This window comes from Enhydra lutris, unplaced genomic scaffold (genome assembly GCF_002288905.1).
Source record: "Enhydra lutris kenyoni isolate GAN:26980312 unplaced genomic scaffold, ASM228890v2 scaffoldscaffold1, whole genome shotgun sequence".
NCBI lineage: Eukaryota > Metazoa > Chordata > Mammalia > Carnivora > Mustelidae > Enhydra > Enhydra lutris.
The window spans coordinates 95,551,405-95,574,248 of NW_019154085.1; the positions used below are offsets into that span (position 1 = coordinate 95,551,405).

General features: G+C 35.3%; 1 protein-coding gene across 8 annotated transcripts in view; it reads right to left on the reverse strand.

Annotated features, from left to right (window-relative positions):
• Positions 1-22,844, reverse strand: part of LOC111155965 (R3H domain containing 1) — a 135,838-nt gene that overhangs the window by 85,305 nt on the left and 27,689 nt on the right. For 4 of the 8 annotated variants that reach the window (XM_022516737.1, XM_022516654.1, XM_022516569.1 and 1 more), the window contains 9 exons: positions 19,333-19,392; positions 19,109-19,249; positions 13,152-13,260; positions 12,965-13,060; positions 10,650-10,687; positions 10,517-10,567; positions 10,182-10,408; positions 7,428-7,682; positions 4,017-4,168 (listed from right to left, as the gene is read on the reverse strand). In XM_022516737.1, coding sequence (XP_022372445.1) covers positions 4,017-4,168; positions 7,428-7,682; positions 10,182-10,408; positions 10,517-10,567; positions 10,650-10,687; positions 12,965-13,060; positions 13,152-13,260; positions 19,109-19,249; positions 19,333-19,392 — 1,129 coding nt within the window. Of the gene's footprint in view, positions 1-4,016; positions 4,169-7,427; positions 7,683-10,181; positions 10,409-10,516; positions 10,568-10,649; positions 10,688-12,964; positions 13,061-13,151; positions 13,261-15,078; positions 15,206-19,108; positions 19,250-19,332; positions 19,393-22,844 lie in introns of those variants that run through there. The other 4 variants (XM_022516991.1, XM_022516910.1, XM_022516828.1 and 1 more) reach the window with 2 other exon arrangements.

Genomic DNA, 22,844 nt, shown 5'->3' on the forward strand with positions numbered 1-22,844 from the left:
ACATGGTACTGGTGCTTCTAAGCTCTTACTGAGAGGTATAACTTGGGGCATGCTTTGGATTGAAGGAGGTACAGTTTCTTTACAGTCATAGATTAAATATCTAGGGATCTTCTTTAGAAATATACATTATGTCTTATGTAACTATAAGATCCAATTCACCTTAATAACTGGTATGAAGTCTACTGGACCTATGTATTGGGGAAAGAATAGAAAGTCTCAAACCCAGATGAAAGTTGCCATTCCAGGATTGCAAAGATACAACTGACCTCAATGAGAAAAGTAGCTAACCATCTTAGGACTAGAATAGTCAATCTGAAAATCATTTCATTATGAAAAGGCAGGAAAAGATTAGGATTTATACCATTACTGTAATATGCCAATATAACAAATATTATATAGTAGAGATTGAATTATTTCTAATACAGGTCAGAAACACTTTTTTGGTATATTTGTGTCCATGACTTTAAATAATCACAGAAGATCGTATCACATTAATTACATTCATAAGCATCCACCACACAATCAGCCCACAGAAACAATGCAGGAGGTGAATAGAGATATAGTACCACGGAGTATTGCTGGGTGGGTGAGACTGGCAGGAGCGGGGATGGGTAAGGGGCTGTAGAGTACTGAACAGGCTGTGAAGAGGACTGCAGAGGACGAACAGGCTAAGGAATAACAGGTTGGCAAACAATGTTAATGTCAGAATAAAATGTTACAAGAATTGCATAAAATGGAAAGTTACACTTTTCTGGCAGTAACTTAAACTACATTTATAAAGTCATCTTATACAACAATATAGGGAACAACAAAAACGATGCTAAATGAAGAAACTGCATAGTAAAAATTTTTAAAAAATCCCTATGCTTTAATATACAATTGGGTAATTTTTTCATAAAAATATTTCTTTATTAGATTCACAGAAACAGGTAATTTAGACATTTTAAATCCTATTATTATCTAATCCAAACCCCCAGGTTAAGTTAGTAAAAGCAAAATCACTCATTCTTACTTCCTTATTTGATGGAGGAGTTGCTCTATTTAGTATTATGACAGTAAAAATAAAAGTAAAACTTCACCCATTATCAGATCATAAAAATTTATATACTACATATGCCAATTGGCCTTTTTGATAAGGCATGATTAAATACTCTTTGGGACCAAACTGCCTGAATTTTTAGTAATTTTTAAAGAAAAATACACTCTGGGTACCATTAAGAATAACAGCCTAAAGAGTAACACATACATACACACACATACAGGCACATGCATACATACAAGCATATCTCTTCTACACAAGGAAGATAAACATATTTTTCTTACAACTAAAAATTTTTATTGAGAGAGTGGATGCCAGGAGCTGAAAAAGTAGTTACTTGAAATTTCTTTTGGTAATGAAACACTCCTGCATTTCAGAAAAATAAGTTTTATGTTTCCCAGGGACATTAAAAAACAGGTGTTATAAAAAAATGAAAAATGTTTTAATCATTTCTAAACCTTAAGGAGTACAGCTGGCCATCCATATGCTAACACTGGTAGCTGATTTAGTTTCCCAGTCTTGGATTTATATTCCCTAGTTTATTCCAAAGGGGTAATAGGCATACTGGCTTGAAGACTCTCGTCATCCATGTTATAGGTAGCAATCAGGCTAAGTGACCTGTAGATAGTCATGTAAAGCCACCACTAGAGGAACCCAGGTAATTTTATCCAGTGAAAACTCTTACTTTCGGTTAAAATGTATATACGTGAATCTCCCTCTGGACAGTATTTCCTAAAAGAATACTTTATAAATGCAAAATAAATGAACTGAATAAGACTGCCCAGGAAATAATCTAAATAAGAAGAAATTGTTCTGACAACTAAGATGTGTAATGATGAGTTGTACTTCTACCACAAAATCAATGTAAGAGTTTCTAAAAAGTGAAAGGCTTATATCAGAATCCCACAAAAAAATCTAAAATTAAAGTAAAAGTACTACAAAAGGTAAAAGCTGAAAGATCTATAGAGCAACTGGTCCCTCACTAACCTCTTAATCAGAAATTAGCAAGCTTCCTAATGGATGACAGCACAAATCACACTCAATGAGGTTTAGTAGCTCTAGAACTCCCAAAGTACAGGCTAGTCGATCTGTTATTAAGTCAGACAACCATTAAGACATAACTTTCTTCCAGACATCTTGACCTACTATGTAAGCGTCAGATGAAACAAAAGCTTTAGACTGCTGAAGGATAAAAGAAAGGGGAGTCTTATGAGCACCAATGGTATGAATTAACATCTCCCAGGGTGTCAAGTGGTCATGAGACAAACGTGGGTGAGAACACTGGTAGATCAAAGTGAAATTCTGACACCACTTAGAAAAGAAAAAGCCTTAGCACTTCTTTCCCTACTTAAATTGCAACTGGCTGCAAAACAACATCCACTTGAAGTGATTGGTTTTAAGACATGTAGCCCATCTGAATGCTTTGGAAATCACAGCATTATTTTGTTTGGTTATGTGAAATTTCGTGGGTGGATTATCTCAGTGAAAAAAATGGTTACTGAGTATCATTGGTTAATCAATACTCTCTCCTGATATCTGATGATGAGTTACCTGAAACACCTGAGGCAATACCAGGAAAATCAGCCATGAAGTTTGACGCATTTCCTGAGATTCAAATCACAGTCCATTAAGGCTCTATTCCTAAAGTAACCTGTCTACACCTTCATTTAGGATCATCTCATCTTTGAATCAGACAAAATTATTTCTAAGAGATAATAATCTGAAATATATAACCATAGATAAACTCTGAGACTTTTTTGAATCTGCCAAACATTATTTCTACTGAATAAAATGAAAATCACGCCTATAAAGCTCCTGGTGAAATACATAGGACTACAAAGACAACTACATGACAGCATGATGAAGGAAAAACACTTCAGGACCAAACAAGGCAAGGCACAGAAGGCCAGGGAGGGAGTTTAATGTAGTCTAACGTGTACCTGAGCGTTTGTAATCAAATGGGGCTGCAAAGCAGATATAGGACTGTTTGGAAACAGTTTTAGGCAACTTCCTCTACATATATTTGTACTGCCTTAGAAGCACAGCAAAAACCTAGAAATCCTTCTACTTTATATAAACTGCCTTGCCTATTAGGAGTCTTAATTGCCAGAGGTACAATTATCTATAAAAGTATCAAAATATTTGATAATCTTATCAAACTGATCATACATTCTTCACCCTTGGAATACAAACAATATAACTTGTGAGCAAAACTAATGAAATCTCTCCAGTTCAAGTTTCTCATCATACTTCTTTCATACATCATCAGAAAGTATTCTGCAAGTTCTCACCAGTGGAATATTTAGGTAGTCTAATAGGGAAAAAGAGGTACAACTAACTGTACAAACTGTCTTTGAGATGTTACACAACCTTTAAAATATAGTATAAAAGTAAAAGAGTTTACACTGGTATAATCAAGTTCCCCAAGGATTAATAACACCTACAAGAGAAAAGCCAGAACATGAAAGCGTATGTGTCAACTCTAAACATGTATACGAATTCAAGACATTACTAAGAGTGCTTCTGCGAATTCTAATTTGGAATGTTTTTGCCTCTCTCTTTCATAGGGTAGGTGGGATGAAGGGTACCTTGCAGAACTTGAGCAACTCAGCTCAGTCTTTTCTATCTTCTTAATCTGTTGAAACTTAGCACAACTTACTTTGCTCACTGGGATAATCTAAGTTTCGTTTTTATTCCTTTTATTCATTTCTTGCTATTGTAGAATGGGAGAACATATTCACCACACAGGCTCATAAGACACAAAATTTATTTCTTTCCAACATATATTCTGTATTTATTAGCTGAAAAATCCTGTGAAGTTAACCTCTCTTCCTTCAAGCAGGGAACGGGACATCACTGGTACAGAATACTAGAGTTCTAAAACATAGTTGGGCTACCCCAATTATAATTAGTGAGTTAAGTCTTAAATATGCCAAAGCAGATGAACTTAGCATTATGTAATCATGGATATGTGCACCTGTGAGAAAATGTGATTAGCTGCTTGTTGTTGAGTTGGTGGGGGTGGCAGAGGTGGCTGTGGAGGTCCAGGCACTTGGGTTCTAACTGGTTGTTGAGTCATAGGAGGATTATACACAACTGGACTTCCGTCTGGGTTTATGAAGGGCTGACCTGAAAAATTAAAAGAGGAAGGAAAAAAATACTTACGATAGAGATTGAACATAGGTCATTCCATGCACAATTTACAACAAATGTCTATAATCCTTATTCACAATCCTAGAGACCCAACTTTCCAAAAATCAAAAGATTTTCTCATCAGGGGAGAGAAGTCTGACCTTATATGAGGTTATTTTAATACTCTTTATTTCTGTCACTTAGTGTAAATATATAAAAATTATGCTGCAGTGTTTTACTATAGGGTTGCTGCTCCAAAACCTACTGAAGTTATTCATATTACGTAGTAGTTTTTGAAAAACTCTGAATCCTGAAACAGATCTTGCTCATGGGACCCAGATACAGGATTGCGGTCCTGCAGTGCTGTAGCACATTTCAGTTTTAAGAAGAAATTCTTGACTTCGGGATACGGGAATATTATTAATTAGCCTGTATTAGGTGGTGAGAAAGAGCTAATTTATAGACCACAATGCATATACTGGAGTAGTGAAATTAACACTGGATGAAAATTAAAAATGGTTGACAGCTTCAAATTTCAAATCATGGACTCGATCTATGGCAGAGTCCTTTTTTTTTTTTTTTTAAAAAGATTTTATTTATTTATTTGACAGACAGAGATCAGAAGCAGACAGAGAGGCAGGCAGAGAGAGAGAGAGAGAGAGAGAGAGAGAGAGAGAGAGGAGGAAGCAGGCTCCCTGCCGAGCAGAGGGCCGGACGTGGGGCTCGATCCCAGGACCCTGGGACCATGATCTGAGCCGAAGGCAGAGGCTTTAACCCACTGAGCCACCCAGGCGCCCCTGGCAGAGTCCTTATTTTAAAAACTTCTAAAGTTGTAAATAAGTTTTGAATTCTAAAGAATTTTCTAAAATAATTTCTTCTTAATTCCAGTGAGTTTGATTCTTAGGTTAAGAGAGAAAACTTAAATATTGATTTTGAGGCTTGTTGTTATTGCTTACTAATTACTGGGGGGATATCCTAAGTGCCCAAGAAAATAAATTCTATTCTCTTTTCTATACATATGTTCTAAACAACTTTTTTTTAATTATAGAAAGTAGTATTTTTATTGTGGGAAAATAACCAAAAAGTAGAGATCAAAAGAAAATAATCTTATAGTTATCAATTTAGATACCTTCTTCCACACTTTTTTCAATGCATATGTAAATAAATTCACAAAAATTAGTATTTTCCCTTATCCTATACATTATATTACTTAAAAAAAAAGAAAACAAAAGAAGAGGACTGTGTGAAATACACTACGCTATATCCATTTAGAATGGGAGGATATAGAAGAAATTAAGAGATACTAATAGTTTTAAAAATTGTTTTCGTAATATCCTTTCTTCCATGGTAAATCTCCCTCCCCATTTTTTTTTTTTTTTGAAACTTATGACATACAATAAAATAACTGTGGGGAGAGAAGAATATACTGCTCCACTGATAACCAGAGGAAAAGGGCCTTCAAATTCAAGTAATTTTCATCAGTTTCTTGATGATTTAGTTATATGAAAACAAGTCATGCTGGGTATTTATTGCTGGTTAAATAATTATGAAAAAAATGGTAGAGAAGATTTGGGTGGAAGCGTGTTTTAAAAGTAACTTAAGGGGGTGCCTGGGTGGCTCAGTGGGTTAAAGCCTCTGCCTTCGGCTTAGGTCATGATCCCAGGGTCCTGGGATTGAGCCCAACCCCCCCCCCACCCCCATTGGACTCTCTGTTCAGCAGGGAGCCTGCTTCCTCCTCTCTCTCTGCCTGCCTCTCTGCCTACTTGTGATCTCTGTCAAATAAATAAATAAAATCTTTAAAAAAAAAAAAGTAACTTAAGGACTGTCTGAAAAGTTGGATATGTTGTAATGCTGTTCTCAAAAAGCAGAGATCACTTTCGGACACATTTAAAATTAAGACTACAATTCAATTTCAGGTTGATCAGTTGCTCACTCTTTGATTTCCTATTCAGTTGAGCCTCTCATATTATCAAAAACTCATTAACTAAGATGTTTTGAATGAAAAATAATAGTAAACAGTACATTAAGTCATCTTTCCTGCTTCAGGAAAACAAGAAGTTTAGTAATATAATAAATCTGAAGGATAAGAAGATAATGGTGATTAAGGAAAAACTGAATTTCTGAATAGTCAGTTATTCAATTCTTATAATAGAAATAATAGTTCCAACATTTGATCTTAAAAAAGAGATACCAAAAAATCTGAAGGTAATGAGTTCCAAGCCATGGTCTTCTCTACAACAAACAAAAGGAAAGGTTCAGGAGCACACTGAGACCCTGATACTCTCACCTGTACCTACCTTGCCCAACTACTACCATATTGATGTGACCACAACAGTTAGGTGTGAGAATTTCTAAGGAAGGTTATCAAATGATTTATAAGATTGTTTTCATTATCTCACAAAATTATTGGGCTATAATACTGTGAATAGAGAGCAAGACTTCATGTGAACTTTCAAAAGATCATGTTTTCTACATTTGCTCATATTGCATGCATAATGAAACGTATCATGACTGTAGTTTGAGTCTCTGAGGTTCAATTTCATTATCTGTAAATGAGGATTTCACTTACCTAATAGGTTATAATGATTATAAATAATGTACTTAAAGCCCCTAACACATTTACATAGCACATAGTAAATGCTGAATAAATGAGAATTATTACCTAACTGCAAGAATAGGTGTCTTCAATATTAATTCATAAAGACTACCTAATTCCTTTTTCTAATAATAATAATAATAATAATAATAATAATAATAATTCCCTTACCTTTTCCTCAGGAGAAAACAATTACCAAATTCAGAAGAACAATTACTTATAGGTTCTTCCTACTTCATTATATAATGAATAAGAGCTGCTTACTTTCTCCTTCTTCATGAAATGCATAATATTTTCCTCAGGATAATTATTATTTTTTTAAAATCAGGTAAAGATCTTTCAATGGTGGTTATCTCATTTCTAGGAAATGAACTGTGTTTTGTTTTGTTTTTTTTTTTTAATTATGGTTAGGCCATTATTTGGCCTAAAAGATGACATCTGGATGCTACAAAGAGAAAAATGCTTTCTGATATAAATATGTCTTTCAACATTTTCCAGCAGAAATGTTTTATTAAAGTTCTAGGGAAAATGCTAATTACTCATGAAAAATAAAAAGCTGATAATACATATACAAAAAATACATTTAGTAACACACATTCTTTAATTTTCAATAACTCCTGCTATCTCAACTGAAATAAACACCTTTTTCTGGATACCAACCTGTTTGTGGGTTGATCAGAATACTGCCAGGTGGTATGCCTGCCGCTTCCAAGGGAAGCAAAAAGAAGCTAGTGCTAGGAGATGCGACTTGCCCATTTAGGCCACCATCAAAGGAAAGAGAGCTATGAGTGCTGACAGTTGGATAGACGACAGGTGCGCCATGAGAAGACTGGCTGAGAGCTGTACCTGGAAGAGGCTGCTGGATGTGAGAAAGAGAGCCCGTAGATGACCCTACACTACCAGAAGACTCAGAACCTAGGGAAGGAGTAATGAAAAATATGGATTTTTTAAACCTCATATAAAAGTGCAGGTTTTAAATATGTAACAATAAAATTCACATTGCATAACATGCGGTTACCACATAAAAGCATTGGGTATTTTGATTTACTGTATAATTTTACTTCCCCTCCCCATTATGAACAAGTTTAATACAGCAAAATGATCACATAAGTTGTCAGAGAAGTCATAGCCCAAGCATGCAACTTAAGCAAGTTTATAATACCATCAGCCACAGACAGCCACAGAAAGCACATTACCCACATTCCCCAAAGCACAAGGTTACGTACATTTTACCACTTTAGATTAATATACAGATTATAATTTTCTCCCAGGAAAAAGAACATAGCACAGCCAAATGCCCCAAACCTCTTATATCAGAAACCCCTTATCTATAAGAACACAGAAAGATTAATAGTGTAGGAGATAACAAAAATGATAAGTTCTCTATCAAGAGAAACAATTGTGAAGTTTCACTGCAGAATTCCATTTTAAGCTCATAATCATAATATTTTCCTATAATGTAAAGTCAACTTTCCATTTTTTATCATATCAAGGGACAAAGACAGCATGAAAAATAATCCAAGGACTAATATTAGCATCAGTTTAAAATTTATTTTTCACTCAATGAATTTGATAATTTATTTTTAGCTGTTTTCATTCCTGCAATCTTATTTCCTTTTCTATTACCCAGAGACTGAAAATGTCACTGACTTTCAGAATAATAGCTAAAAGTGGATAAGACAATCAAAGAAAGGAAAAGATTTTGAAAATGTATATAGTTAATTATGTTTTGAATAAGAGTTGACTCTGGAATGGAGAATTAATCTTTAATGAATGAAATACACAAATATGTTTATGTGTGATACACTGCCTTCTAAAGGATAACTTCTATTTTAAGTTGTGCCAAATGATTATTGATACAAACTCTATCAAAAATAATTTTTCCTGGGGCGCCTGGGTGGCTCAGTGGGTTAAAGCCTCTGCCTTGGGCTCAGGTCATGATCCCAGGGTCCTGGGATTGAGCCCCGCATCGGGCTCTCTGCTCGGCAGGGAGCCTGCTTCCCGCCCCCTCTCTCTGCCTGCCTCTCTGCCTACTTGTGATCTCTGTCTGTCAAATAAATAAATAAAATATTAAAAAAACCTTTTTCTTTCCCTGGGGCGCCTGGTTAGCCTCTGCCTTCAGCTCCGGTCACGGTCTCAGGGTCCTGGGATCGAGCCCCACAATGGGCTCCTTGCTCGGCAGGGAGCCTGCTTTCCCCTCTCCCTCTGCCTGCCTCTCTGCCTACTTGTAATCTCTATTTCTCTGTCAAATAAATAAATGAAGTTTTTAAAAAAATTTTTTTCCCTATTAAAAGAGGTGATGTTTCTTTTCATCTCTGAAGATAATATAAATTACAAATAGTACATGATCTTAAATGTTTAAATTCAGCAGTGTATGCCTAAGTGACATACTCAAAAATACAGTAATTTTTTCTGTTGTGATGACTGAGTGGCCATTTTCGTAAATAAGTGTGTATCTTGCATATGCATAATTTATATTAATAAAATTTACCTATCTCTAGCAATATTCTATCATATACACTAAGATATTTTTAATATCCATATTATGAGCTGAAAGGGTGACAAAGGCAATTCATAAGCCTCAATAATTTAAAGAACTGACTACAGATAAGGTTTAAAAAAAAATCCTTGGCTACCTTCAAATCTCTCCCTTTTATTGTTATCTGTACAATACCATATGTCTAGGTTAACCCAAATAGGCTAAAGATAGAGAGCCATTTTTGCTAACTTTCAATGCTTATTTAGGGATAAAAATAAAGATCTAGAAGGATTCTAAGAGAAATATGAGCTTTTATAGTACTGAATGCAGTTGGTGAAGGTGAAGAGAAAAGGTATGAGCCTAAATGTAAGGCACTGTAAAAGCAAAGAAACTAAGAAAATGAGGATGTTACTAAAATTTTTACTCATTTACAATAATTACATCACATTATTTTTCCTGTTTTAAAATTCCTCAGAAACTTCTTGACAATTTTATTGATTTTTTGAATAGCAAGGAAGGACTTTATCATGAAAAATGCAATGAATATTTGATAGCATTAGCTGAAAATGCAATCAATGTTAAATAATCCTGGGTGAGAAACGAGGCCTTCCTATTAAAAAGAAGCAATGAAGAATTTCCAACTACCTCTGGGGACTCAAACAAGACGTGACATTTCACTGAACTAACTTGATTTAAGTTTATGTCACAACAGAGAATTTTTACTTTAACTGATGTTTGTAAATCTCTCTCCAACAGAGGATGAATCCTAATGTTGATACATATATTACCTCTTAAGTACTACGGAGGAGCTCAATGCACTGCTGGTAAGAATTTTATGTTAGGATAATTGTAGAAGCCACAGGATAAATAAAGAGGTAAGACACCAACAGGGAAACTAATGTTTTGATTGCATAGTTCTAGACAAACATTTATACCTGTTTTTGAAAGCCTGCCTATGCTTTTGCTGCTCCCAGAACTATCACCTCTTGTCAGGACTGAGATTCCACTGAAGCTGCTGGCTTTGGTTACAGCAGGCTTGAAGTTTCGGAGAGAACTGTCAGAATCCGTGCTGCTCCAGGGTCGTGGTTCAGAATACTTCAGCTCATTCTCAGTGCTGCTTTGATGGCTATTTGTTGATCTCCCCGAAGCATCTTTATTAACTCTGCAATTTAGAAATACAACTTTGAGAAGCTAGTAGGAACAAAAGGGGAAAGAATAGAGAAGATAATGCTTTGATTTTTCAATACAGCATGAAAACATGCTTCCTTACCTAAATATCTGACGCCTCTGCTGGGTACTACTAGCGTCCTCGTCTTGGATTCTGTTGGCATTTTAATAAGACATTTTTATTGTTATTAGCATCAGTCAGATAGTTAACAAACGAATGTTAAAAATTCCCTCACCTTTTGTCAATAATATAATTCTCTTGGGAACACAGGGACTAGAAAGAAAGAATAGATATAAAAAGTTGAGCTTTTGTCAAATACATCATGCATCTGTAAACCAATGATGACAATCAAAATTATATGTAATAATATTTAAGAAGCATCACTCACCCTGCCCACAAAATCCAAAATGGTGACAAGGATACACAATAAGTAATAATGAAATTATTTCTGGCTTGGAGGTACTATGCATTCTTTTAACAGATATACATCTTGAAGCCATTCATTTTTGTGGTACAGATTAAATAGAAATTCAAATATTCCCTTCTAAGCAAATGAACCCATTTTTGTGATTATATATTAAAGGTATACACAAATCTGTAGGTTCTACCTTATTCACTCAACTAATACTTTGCTTAGCTGAGGTTTGGCTGTGGCTGTAGCAGTGAGTAAGGAGCTATACCTCAATGCAGCTCATAGCCAAACTCTTCTAATGCTAGCAACCTAGGTCAGGCAACCACCATTCTTCCTTGTATTAGGATGACAGTCTTCCAACTAGTTTTCCAGCTACCAGCTTTTGCCCCTTTCATCCAGTTTAAACAACAGAAGCCACAGCAGTCTCCCTAATATGTCAATCTGATCACGCCTCTTCTCTCCTTAATAGCTCCCTGATGTTCTAGCACAGGGGATGGCAAACTATGGTCAGCCACCTGTTTTTGCAAATAAAGTTTTACTGGTACACAGCTATGCCCATTCATTTATGTATTTTCTAGGTCTGCTTTCATATTAGAAAGGCAGATGTGAGTTGTTGCAATAAAGACTGGATGGCTCTAAAAACCTAAAAAACTAATTATTTGGCTCTTTATAGAAAAAGTTTGCTGACTCCTGCTCTAACTAAAAGCCCAACAACCTTAACCAGCTTTCATGGTCACGTCATCTGCTTCCTGCTTATTTCTCTAAACTTTCCTCACTTCTTGTCACCTCCACTATAGTCCAGCTTCTCTGAATCTTTTCTCTGAATCTTTCTCTGAATCTTTTAATTCCTTATCTGTCAAGTTCTCCTTTATCTCTGAGCCTCTGCTTGGAGGGTTCCTTTAGGTCTCCTCTTGGAACCCAACTCTCTCCCTCACGCCTCAGTTCTGGTTTGTGTTGCTTCTAAGCTGTGTCCTTTATTTTACCTTCATGTCTCTGCACATATCATATACCGTACTATCATTACTTGGCTATTTATTGGGGCAGAGACTTCATAAACTAGAGAGAGAAATACATATAGGTTAGGCTCTGAGTGCAGCAGACCTGGGCTAAAATCTCAACTCTGTCATCGTCTATCTACACAATCTTTTGCTATTTTACTTAGCCCCTTAGAACCTCAGTTTCCTTATCTGTAAAAACCGAACAGTGATAGTATCTACCATATATAGGATTGTTTGGGGGATAAACCATTTTAGCTGTTAATGGATATGTCCTCCAGGGCCTAATATAGCACATACTATTGGTGCTCAATAAGGTTTGCATGAATATTAACTGATAGTTTAGATTTTAATGTTACTCTTTATTTTTTTAATATTGAGGAAATTTTTATCTCTGGCAGTTAACACAAATTACCTGCATTCATATATCCTTGAATAATACCTAGTACTGTACAGAATGGACACTTAATAGACACTGGTAAAACCAAACTGAATCTCTTCTCAAATACATATATAAAATAATTAGCCACTGGCAAGATTTCTTTCATATAATCACTTAAAAATAGAAAACATATAGAATATAAAAATTAATTGGTTTGTTTTTTTAAAAAGTAGGTGTCACACCTAGTGTAGAGCCCAATGTGGGGCTTGAACTCACAACCCTGAGATCAAGACCTGAGCCTAGATCAAGAGATTGACTCTTAACTGACGAAACTATCCAGGTGCTCCTAATTAGTTTTATTTTCGAAGAAGAAACAAGTTACTTATTGAGGAAAGTCTACTACCGAGAAGAATTTAGAGTACATGATTTTGTAGACTATGACCAATGTTCTTAAAATCTCAAGTCTGTGAGAAGTCTGGAAGAAAAAAAATTACAAGAACTTTATACTCAGTCTGATATACTGCTCCTATAGTCTACCTGCATGCAACTTTTGAAATATTTATATAACTGCTGCAATGTAGCATTTTATGTTATTAAGTTATTGATACGAACAAGACAGACCTCAATATTCCTAACAAGTGACTTTATATAAACAAATATGGTTACAAATAAATGATCAATAGATGATAGGAGGAATGAGTTCCTTTAATGCAAATTAACATATACCTAACAGTGAGATCTAAATCTAAGTCAGTACATACATCCTGGGAAAATATTCGGTCTCTAGCTCTCTGGTATTCCTCTTCCCTTTCTTCTATAGATTTGCTTCTTCTGTCATCTTTCAAACGTATTCTCATCTAAAGAAACAAAGACAATTAATTCTTGGGAAAATGACCTACTGGTGTTAATTCCTGCACCTGGAAAAAAGCTGTAATTGTCGCAGATTACCTGGTTATCATCTTTGTCAAAGCTGGAGTTATCTCTCTTGAGGATATATCGTTTCTGAAAATCTTCACCTTTATCATCCTTAATATGTTCATTGAATTTCTGATCAGGTCTAAAAAAAACCCCAAGGGAACAGAAGAGATAGTACACATTACTTACAGAAAAGTTAAATACAACATTTTATGTGAAGTAATCAAAGCAATAAAAAATTACCACTCACTAGTGCCACTAATAATACTTGTGTTACCTCATTTACTCTTCATAATAATCTTATGAGAAAATATTAACTACTTTATGTTACGATTTAAAGGCCATTATGAAAAATACACTGTGGGCTCTGGAATCAGACTGCCTGGGTTCAAACATTCAGTTTTACCCCTTTAGTTGCTTCAGGATGTGCACAAGTTACTTAAACTTTCTGTTCCCTAGTTTCCTTATTTATAAATTGAATTATAGTATACCTACTTCACAGACTTGCTCTGAAAAGGAAATGAATAAATACATGAACAGCACTTAAAATAGTAAACACTCAACAGAAGTTTGTTATTATAAATATTACTGAAAAAAGACAAAACAAAACAAAACTGAGGTTCCAATGGCTTAAGTAACTATCTAGGATCAAGGGCAAGTGTATGACTGAGCCACAGTTGGAGTGCTGGTACGTCAGACTCAAGGTCTATTTATCCTTTTGCATTGCCTCCTCTAAATCTAAGAAAAAATTCAAGGAAAAAGAAAAAGTATATGGTACTTCATCTTATGTTACACTCTTACAATACCTGGTTTGGTGTGACATAATTGAAAGTAATAAAATATTCTGAAGTTTAATTACCTAAAACCTAACAGGCTCATTCAAAATGCTACCAAATTACCAAGAATTCTTAATTATAACAGGGTACATCTTTGTTTTACACTACTGGAAACAGGTTAAAAAAGAAACATTTCTTTTTTGGGGGGGAAGTTAAAGTTATAACCTGAAAGAATAATTATGAAATCAAAACAATATATTAAATGGCTGATCAGTCTTTTCTCTATAGAAATGTTGTAAGTTCCAATGAGATCCAGAAGACAGACATAATAAGGTTATGGTCTGTGGAAAATTAAAACTATGTAAAACTTCACTTTCTAAAATATACTATCAACTTCAACAATTTATTTAATATTCTTGTGACCTAGTAACATCCTATTTAAAATTGGAATTAGTCTTTTGAAATACATGATACATAAAAATATATCTGGAGGCACAAAGTCTAATTGAACTCGAGTAGATTTTTACATATAGTTTAAATATATCTTATATAGTGGCATAATATATTGTGAACACCCTAAGTAAATTTCTAAACCAAATAAACCTAAGTAATGACATCTTCAGCAAATGTGATCATATATGTCATTATATATAATAATCAAGTAGCTCTTTTGAATATTTAATGTAGTGAATTTTTAATAAAGCACTGTTTCTACATTCTGTCAAATAATGCAAAAGGAGATTTAAAAATAAGAATTATCTATGTAAGCTGAAGAAATCTGTATTTTAAAATATACTCAGATAAGTGAAACGAAGAGATCTCCACACAGAACTATAGACATAACTAGGAAGAACAATAAAAAGAGTAAAAACAATTTCATGACCAAAATGACGAGAAAAAGATTGCTTTCTTTAGTAGGAGTGTGAAAGATTATTATCTATTAGTTCTGAAGATGGCAGTATGTTGTTACTTCTGTCACGATTGCCCTGCTTAAGTTTATCAACTATTTCTGTAGCTGTTTGAAGTCATTTCTTATTGAAGAAGTCTATACTTGGATGAGAGATTCTCATTCCAAAGTGAACTATAATGTTTAACCTAGGGCCTGGCAACTTTTCTAAGAGCAGCTGGATTCCCACACCAAATAGCATTGGCAGGCATTTCAGCTAACCTTAAGACTGTCTTACCTCTTTCTTTTATAGATGCCTGAAATTACTGCCCTGCAATCGCCAACTTCCCGCTCCATTGAGACACCCCAGTGGACACTGGGTTGTTGACATCCACAACACCACTGGTTCAAGGCTGGAGCGGGTAATTTGCCTATGAGGAAAAGGTAAGTTTGCATTTATTCAATGTGGAGCAGATCTCTAAGGTTTTCTGATTTACAACCTTCTTCATATTCCAGAAGATATAAAATAAGAATACAGTGTAACTTCAATGATCTGAATGTCCAGTTATAATTACACTACTGATCCATTTTTCTTTAAGTATATCATGAACATCTGTGTTTAGCTCAGCTTTTGATGACTTTGATTAAGAGAATCCTAAAGCTTTCTGACATCATTCATAGCATTCAAATAACCGAGGTTACACTGTATCGAAAACCTTAGAGAATCATCAGTCGAAATGTTAGACAAAATGCCTGCTAATGTACATGTGGTTGGGTATCCAGCAGCTCTGAGTATTGCTGAAAGGTACTGGTTAAATGAATTAGACTTCTATTCACCTTCATTTCAGGTCATATCTTATGGTTACTTGAGCTATGATATAATGAATTGGGAATAGACTAATTGATGAGGATATTTTTAAAAGAATAAGGGACAAGTAGAGGAAAACTAAATCAGATTCACATTTGCAGTAGGTAAAATATAATCTCTAAAGAAAGACAAGATCCTTTTCAAAGACATCTATCTTCATTAATTTATTGTAGGAACAAACATTTAAAACTACTAGCCTCCACCACTGTTATCTATTTAGTTGACACAATACTATATGAAAAGGAAGAAAACCAAGTTTGTTCCAGTAAACAATATGGCAGCTATAAGAGTAAAGGCCATTATAACAGAAGGGATATGAGTGAATTAAATACCACCATGCCAACAGAATGGTTCATAGATAAGACCCTAAGAGAAATATAGCTTCAAGAAAAGCATACAAATAATTAATTTTTAGCATTATCTATGTCGTCAGAAGCTGACTGCTGCTCATTACCATAGACCCACTGCTGCCACATATAAAATTGATATAGAAAATGCTTCAGATAGGCAGATTACCACCAAAGTATAAATATTAGCTGAACTAGTTGCTTTAGGATTAGTTTTACAAATAGGCAAAAAAAGGTGCTGTGTACAAAATTTTAGGTGCCTTTGATTGGGCCTTTTACTTCCAAATAGCTGCACTGATGATATAATTCAGTAATACTATAAAGCTATCACTTTTTTTTTCTTCTTTCTGAGCTTGTCTCTCTTTTCCTTCCTTCCTTCCTCTCTTTAATGTGTAATGTATTATTTGCCTGAGGGGTACAGGACTGTGAATCATCAGGCTTACACATTTCACAGCACTCACCAAGCCCATACCTGCCCCAGGGTCCATAACCCAACCACCCTATTCCTACCCCCTGACTCCCCAGGAACACTCAGTTTGCTTTGTGAGATTAAGATTCTCCTATGGTTTGCCTCCCTCCTAATCCCATTTTGTTTCATTTTTTCCTTCCCTACCCCCCACAACCTCCTGCCCTGCATCTCAAATTCCTCATATCAGTGAGAGCATATGATAATTGTCTTTCTCTGATTGACTTATTTCACTCAGCATAATACCCTCTAGTTCTATCCATGTTGTTGCAATTGGCAAGATTTCATTTCTTTTGATGCTGCATAGATTCCATTGTATATGCATATACCACCTCTTCTTTACCCATTCATCTGTTGACAGGCTTCTAGGTTCTTTCCATAGTTTAGCTATTGTGGACATTGCTGCTATAAACATTTGGGCGCATGTGCCCCTTCAGACCACTACATTTGTATCTTTAGGGTAAATACCCAGTAGTGCGACTGCTGGGTCGGAGGGAACTCTATTTTCAACTTTTTGAGCAACCTCCATACTGTTCTTCACAGTGGCTGCACCAGCTTGCATTCCCACCAATAGTGTAGGAGGGTTCCCCATTCTCCGCATCCTCGCCAACATCTGTTGTTTCCTGATTTGTTAATTTTAGCCATTCTGACTGATGTGAGGTGGTACCTCATTGTGGTTGATTTGTATTTCCCTAATCCTGAATGATGTAGAGCACTTTTTCATGTGTCTGTTGGCCACATGTGTCTGTTGGCCAGCTGGATGTCTTCTTTGCATAAATGATTGCTCATGTCTTCCACCCATTTCTGTTTTGTTTTGTTTTTTTAAAGATATTTTTTATTTATTTGACAGAGACAGAGAGATAGAGTGGAAACACAAGCAGGGGGGAGTAGGAGTGGGAGAAGTAGACTCCCCGCTGAGCAGGGAGCCTGATGGGGGAATCAATTCCAGGACCCTGGGATCATGACCTGAGACGAAGGCAGATGCTTAATGACTGAGCCACCCAGGCGCCCTCTTCTGCCCATTTCTTGATTGGATTACTTGTTCTTTGGGTGTTGAGGTTTTTTTTTAAATTTTTAATTTTTTTATTAACATATAATGTATTATTAACCCAGGGGTACAGGTCTGTGAATCGCCAGGTTTACACACTTCACAGCACTCACCATAGCACATACCTTCCCCAATGAGTTTGATAAGTTCTTTATAGATTTTGGATACTAGCCCTTTATCTGATATGTCATTTGCAAATATCTTCTCCCATTCTGTCAGTTGTCTTTTGGCTTTGTTGACTGTTTCCTTTGCTGTGCTAAAGCTTTTGATTTTGATGCAGTCCCAGTAGTTCATTTTTGCACTTGCTTCCCTTGCCTTTGGAGACCTTTCTATGAAGAATTTGCTGCGGATGAGGTTGAAGAGGGTGCTGTCTGTGTTTTCCTCAAGGATTTTGATGGATTCCTGTCTCACGTTAAGGTCTTTCATCCATTTTGAGTCTATTTTTGTGTGTGGTATAAGGAAATGGTCCAGTTTCATTCTTTTGCATGTGGCTGTCCAATGTTTCCCTCAAGGATTTTGATGGGATTCCTGACTCACATTGAGGTCTTTCATCCATTTTGAGTCTATTTTTGTGTGTGGTGTAAGGAAATGGTCCAGTTTCATTCTTCTGCATGTGGCTGTCCGATTTTCCCAACACCATTTGATGAAGAGACTTTTTTCCACTGGACATTCTTTCCGACTTTGTCGAAGATTAGTTGACCATAGAGTTGAGGGTCTATTTCTGGGCTATCTTGTTCCATTGATCTATGTGTTTTTGTGCCAGTACCATATTGTCTTGATAATTACAGTTTTGTAATAGAGCTTGAAGTCTGGAATTGTGATGCCACCAACTTTGGCTTTCTTTTTCAAAATTCCTCTGGCTATTCAGTCTTTTCTGGTTCCACATAAATTTTAGGATTATTTGTTCCATTTCTTTGAAAAAAAAAATGAATGGTATTTTGATAGGGATTGCGTTAAATGTGTAGATTGATAAAACTATCACTTTTTAAAACAAATGGGTGCTCTTAAAAACTTTTCCTCAGTCAATTAAACATAGCTCAGGAGGGGGATACTACATTATGGATAATACTATATTAACCAACAGTACCAGCTTCTTGAGATTTGTAGGATTAAAGAAGCAAAACCAAAGGTTGAAAAGATGGTAAAACGATGGGATTAATTGAATGTGAGGGTGTCAAAATCTGCCTTAAAAAAAATTTTTTTTTACACTATGTTAACTGACTTGAATTAAAAAAGCAAAACAAAACAAAACAAGTAAAACCCCCTCAAATTTGCCTAAGACTGGCCACAGCTATCTAAAATACATTAACTAAAAAATCCAAGTGAATGGTTTTCAAATATCAGTGATATGACTTCTGAAGTTTGGTTTTGCTTTTTAAACCAGTCCTCATTGACCTGCTTTATTTTAGTCTAGACTGGTTCATTTTGTATCTAGTACACTAAAAGACATTTTAGTATTTTTTGGCCCTATCACATAAGGTTACTATAACATTTAATTAGGCTGCTAAAACGTGGAAAACCTCAGATGAAAGGTGCTGTTGAAAGATAAAGTATGGTCACATATGTACTTAACAAATGCCTACATTTGTTGATACTTACATTCTTGTATTACTAGTTTTGTTTACTATGACAGACTTCCCACTCTGATCAACATTGTGGTCTAATCCAAAGTAAGCGGCTACTCTGTGTAATAGCATCCTATGGTAAGATGTCATTGGGGGAAATTTTTTACGTGGAGACCTAGAAGTAGAAGAAAAACTAATTTAGTAAATCAAGGAGCACCATGGTGACAATTTGTTTTCTTGTTAAATGTCAGGACTTACTCATTATTACCAATGAAATCTAATATTTCTTGTTCCAATTTCAACAGCATCATTCTGTCCCTGAAACAAAATATGAAGACTCTTAAATATAAAACTTAACATTGAAATAATCATAAACACTGAATTACTATGACTAAATTTTTCCCTAAAAACTGCACTTTGAGGACTATCACAAACTTGATGCCAGAATATACACGTGACTTCTAAAAAAGTAATGTTTAGAAAAGATAAAGATGACTTTTTTTAGTTTAATTTTTTTTAATGGAAAATTTCAGACATACACAACTGTAGGGAGAACTGTGTAATGAATCTCAATGTAGCTTTTACTCAACTCTAACAATTACCAAACATGTGGCCATACTTAAAACAGATACATTGGAGTCTGTTCTGTAGATATATGGATAATAAGAGCATATTAATCTTTACTTCCTTAATAAAGCTGAGAAATAGTAGGAACACAGGCACCTTTAGTCAGGCTCATGACTTTGTTATCCTTAACTCTATAGAAACAGTACGCTAAAGAAAATGCAATGCCAGTAACAACAGGAATACTCCTATGGGAATCTGATGCTAGTATACAGATGGAATTATGGCAGAGAAGTATGAAATACATTACTAATTCTAACTCAGAAGGAGAAGCCTTTTCAAATCATCAGATGAACCTGTATTATACATTTTTAAGACTTTGGAAATTTTTGCCATAAAAATAAAAATGAACCCAAGACTTTCAATATGAAAAATAAATAAGGACTCTAGGGAAAACTGCCATGTGCTCCTTTAGACCACTAGGGTCCTATTTAATGTGCATATGCTGTAACGAATATTAACAGTATCACTACTCCCCGAAGGACCTCCTTGCTCACATACTAAGGACATGGCTCAAAGCAGTATTCTTGGGCTCACTGGAAATTTCATGTGCATGTGAAACAAAAACACTCTGAGAATTTTCAAACTAGAAGTAGCTTTACAGATCATTCAGTTCTGTCCCTCAATTTTTTTTTTTTTTTAAGATTTTATTTATTTATTTGACAGAGGGAAATCACAAGTAGGCAGAGAGGCAGGCAGAGAGAGAGGAGGAAGCAGGCTCCCTGTTGAGCAGAAAGCCCGATGTGGGGCTTGAACCCAGGACCTGGGATCATGACCTGAGCCGAAGGCAGCAGCTTAACCCACTGAGCCACCCAGGCGCCCCTATGTCCCTCAATTTTTAGAGATCAAGAAAACTAGGCCAAAGGTTAATGTTTCCCTCTCAAATAAACAATACAGAGTAGAATCCTCTAATAGGACAGAGGATGTGGTGCTTTTGCTCAAGCTGCTTGAAAGTCTATACTATACGTCAGCACTGAGTTTGACCTTCCCTCTAGATTGCAAAGAAGTCTCATAAAACCAAGTAATATTTGACACATATATATATATAATAAATATTTAACATTAGTTGAAAACTGAAGAGAAAATATGCCTACCTGGTGACTTTAAATCCAAAGCTGAAAACATAATTACATTTTAACACGAATTCTAGCAACATTCAATTCTGCCCCAAGCCCGGTTCACCATTAGTACTCCTCATCTCAGTAAGTGGCACTATCTTTCACCCAGTATACTGTACTAGAAGCATCTGTGGCCTGCTATAATCCTTTTTCTAACCCTCCTATGCAGTTAATTAGTACTGCAAATTTTATCAACCTTCTATTTTTTCTTCTGTTTCTCACTGCTGCTAACCTGGATCCAAGCAAGCAGGATCTCTGGCTTGACTACTAGAACCATAGTCTATTGTTTCTCTCTGTCTTCCCTCATTCCTGCCTTATCTTTTCTACCTGAACATCCATAACATCTTCTAAAAACACACGTGTGACCACATGTTACTGCCTTGGTTAAATATTTATGATAGGCTTCCCACTGCTCTTAGGTTAGAAATAAGCATCTGTAATGGGGCCTACATTCGTCTACCTCTTCAGCCTCATCTTCTGTCTTTTAATCACAAAACTGTTATCGTTTGGCTTATCTCTGTACTTGCCAAGCTCCTTCCTGTCTCTGGTTACTTGAACATGCTGTTTCCTTTGCCTAGAACAACTTCCTATATTCTTTCTTAGAAACTATTTCTTTCACACTTTTCTTTAAAAGCACTTATCAGAATTATCATTGTATTCTTATTTGGACTATATAGAGGAGCTCAACAAATGTATCTGCATGGAATCTGTTAATCAAATTATAAAGTCTTTTGATATAAAAGACTCATAGAGACTTTTAAAATTTTTTAGGGAGGTTGGGAAGTTTTTAATTCAGAAGGCTCCCCCCACAAAAGGACTTATTTATGTAACTGTAAGACCCTCTTTTCATCCAGCCTTTTGAGTACAATGTGTATTGAGATGAAATAATTCTAACTTTTCTGATGTAGTTTATATAGTTATTTTTTAAAAAAGAAAGGAATCGGAGGCAGGCAATTTATTAAGCATTCATGAAATAATTCTTTCAAGTTGGTCTTCTGTTTCACAGGTAAATGCAAACATGTAATAAAGGTAATAGATTAATCACTAATAAAGCTAATATGGAGGTGAAAACACGTAAGTGGTAAAATAAATTATATCTATAAAAATCAGGCAAGGGATACACAAATAAAAGGATGTAAAATGTGGTATCATATACATAAAACATGGGGGAGGGAAGTAAAAATTTAGTGCTTTTAACGTGTTCAAACTTAAGCGACCAACAACTTCATATAGACTGCTGTAACATGTTATATATGAATAGAATAGTAACCACAAATCAAAAACCTACAATAGATGCACACAAAAAAAGAGAAAGGACTCCAAGTATAACACTGAAGAAACTTATCAAACCACAATGGAAGAGAGCCAAGAGAAGAAGAAAAGAACAGAGATCTATAAAACAACCAGAAAACAAGTAACAAAATGGCTAAAACTACATACTTACCAATAATTACTTTAAATGTAATGTAAATGGACTAAATGCTTCAATCAAAAGACATAGGGTGAATGAATGGATTAAAAAAACATGATCCATGTATATGCTGTCTCTAAGAGACTAATTTCAGACCTAAAGACACAGGCGGATTGAAAGTGAAGGGATGTAAAAACATTTACCATGCAAATGAAGTAAGGAGGGGGAACGTGTTAGAGTGGGAGGAAGGGGGAGGGGAAGCCAAGTTAGGAATACTTGTACCAGACAAGATAGGAAAAAAAATGGTTTCCTGTTTTTGAACAGTGGGCAAAAGATCTGTGAAAGCTTCTGCAGGGAATATATTGCCACTGAAAAGAAATTTCTGTTGTCTCCAGGAAGGAAAAAATTCTAACAATTTTACTAGCCACTAATAAAAATTCAGGCTTTTTTTTTTTTTCTTTCACAGGTAGATCTGTGGGCTGCAGAGGATTTTTTTACCTTATCTGGACCATGTACTATTTAAACCAAGCCTCCCTGTTTAGTTTACTAAACTCTTAGTTACTAAGAAGTATGACTAATTAGAAAAATAAGGCTGGCAATATTCCTAAGTTCTTAAG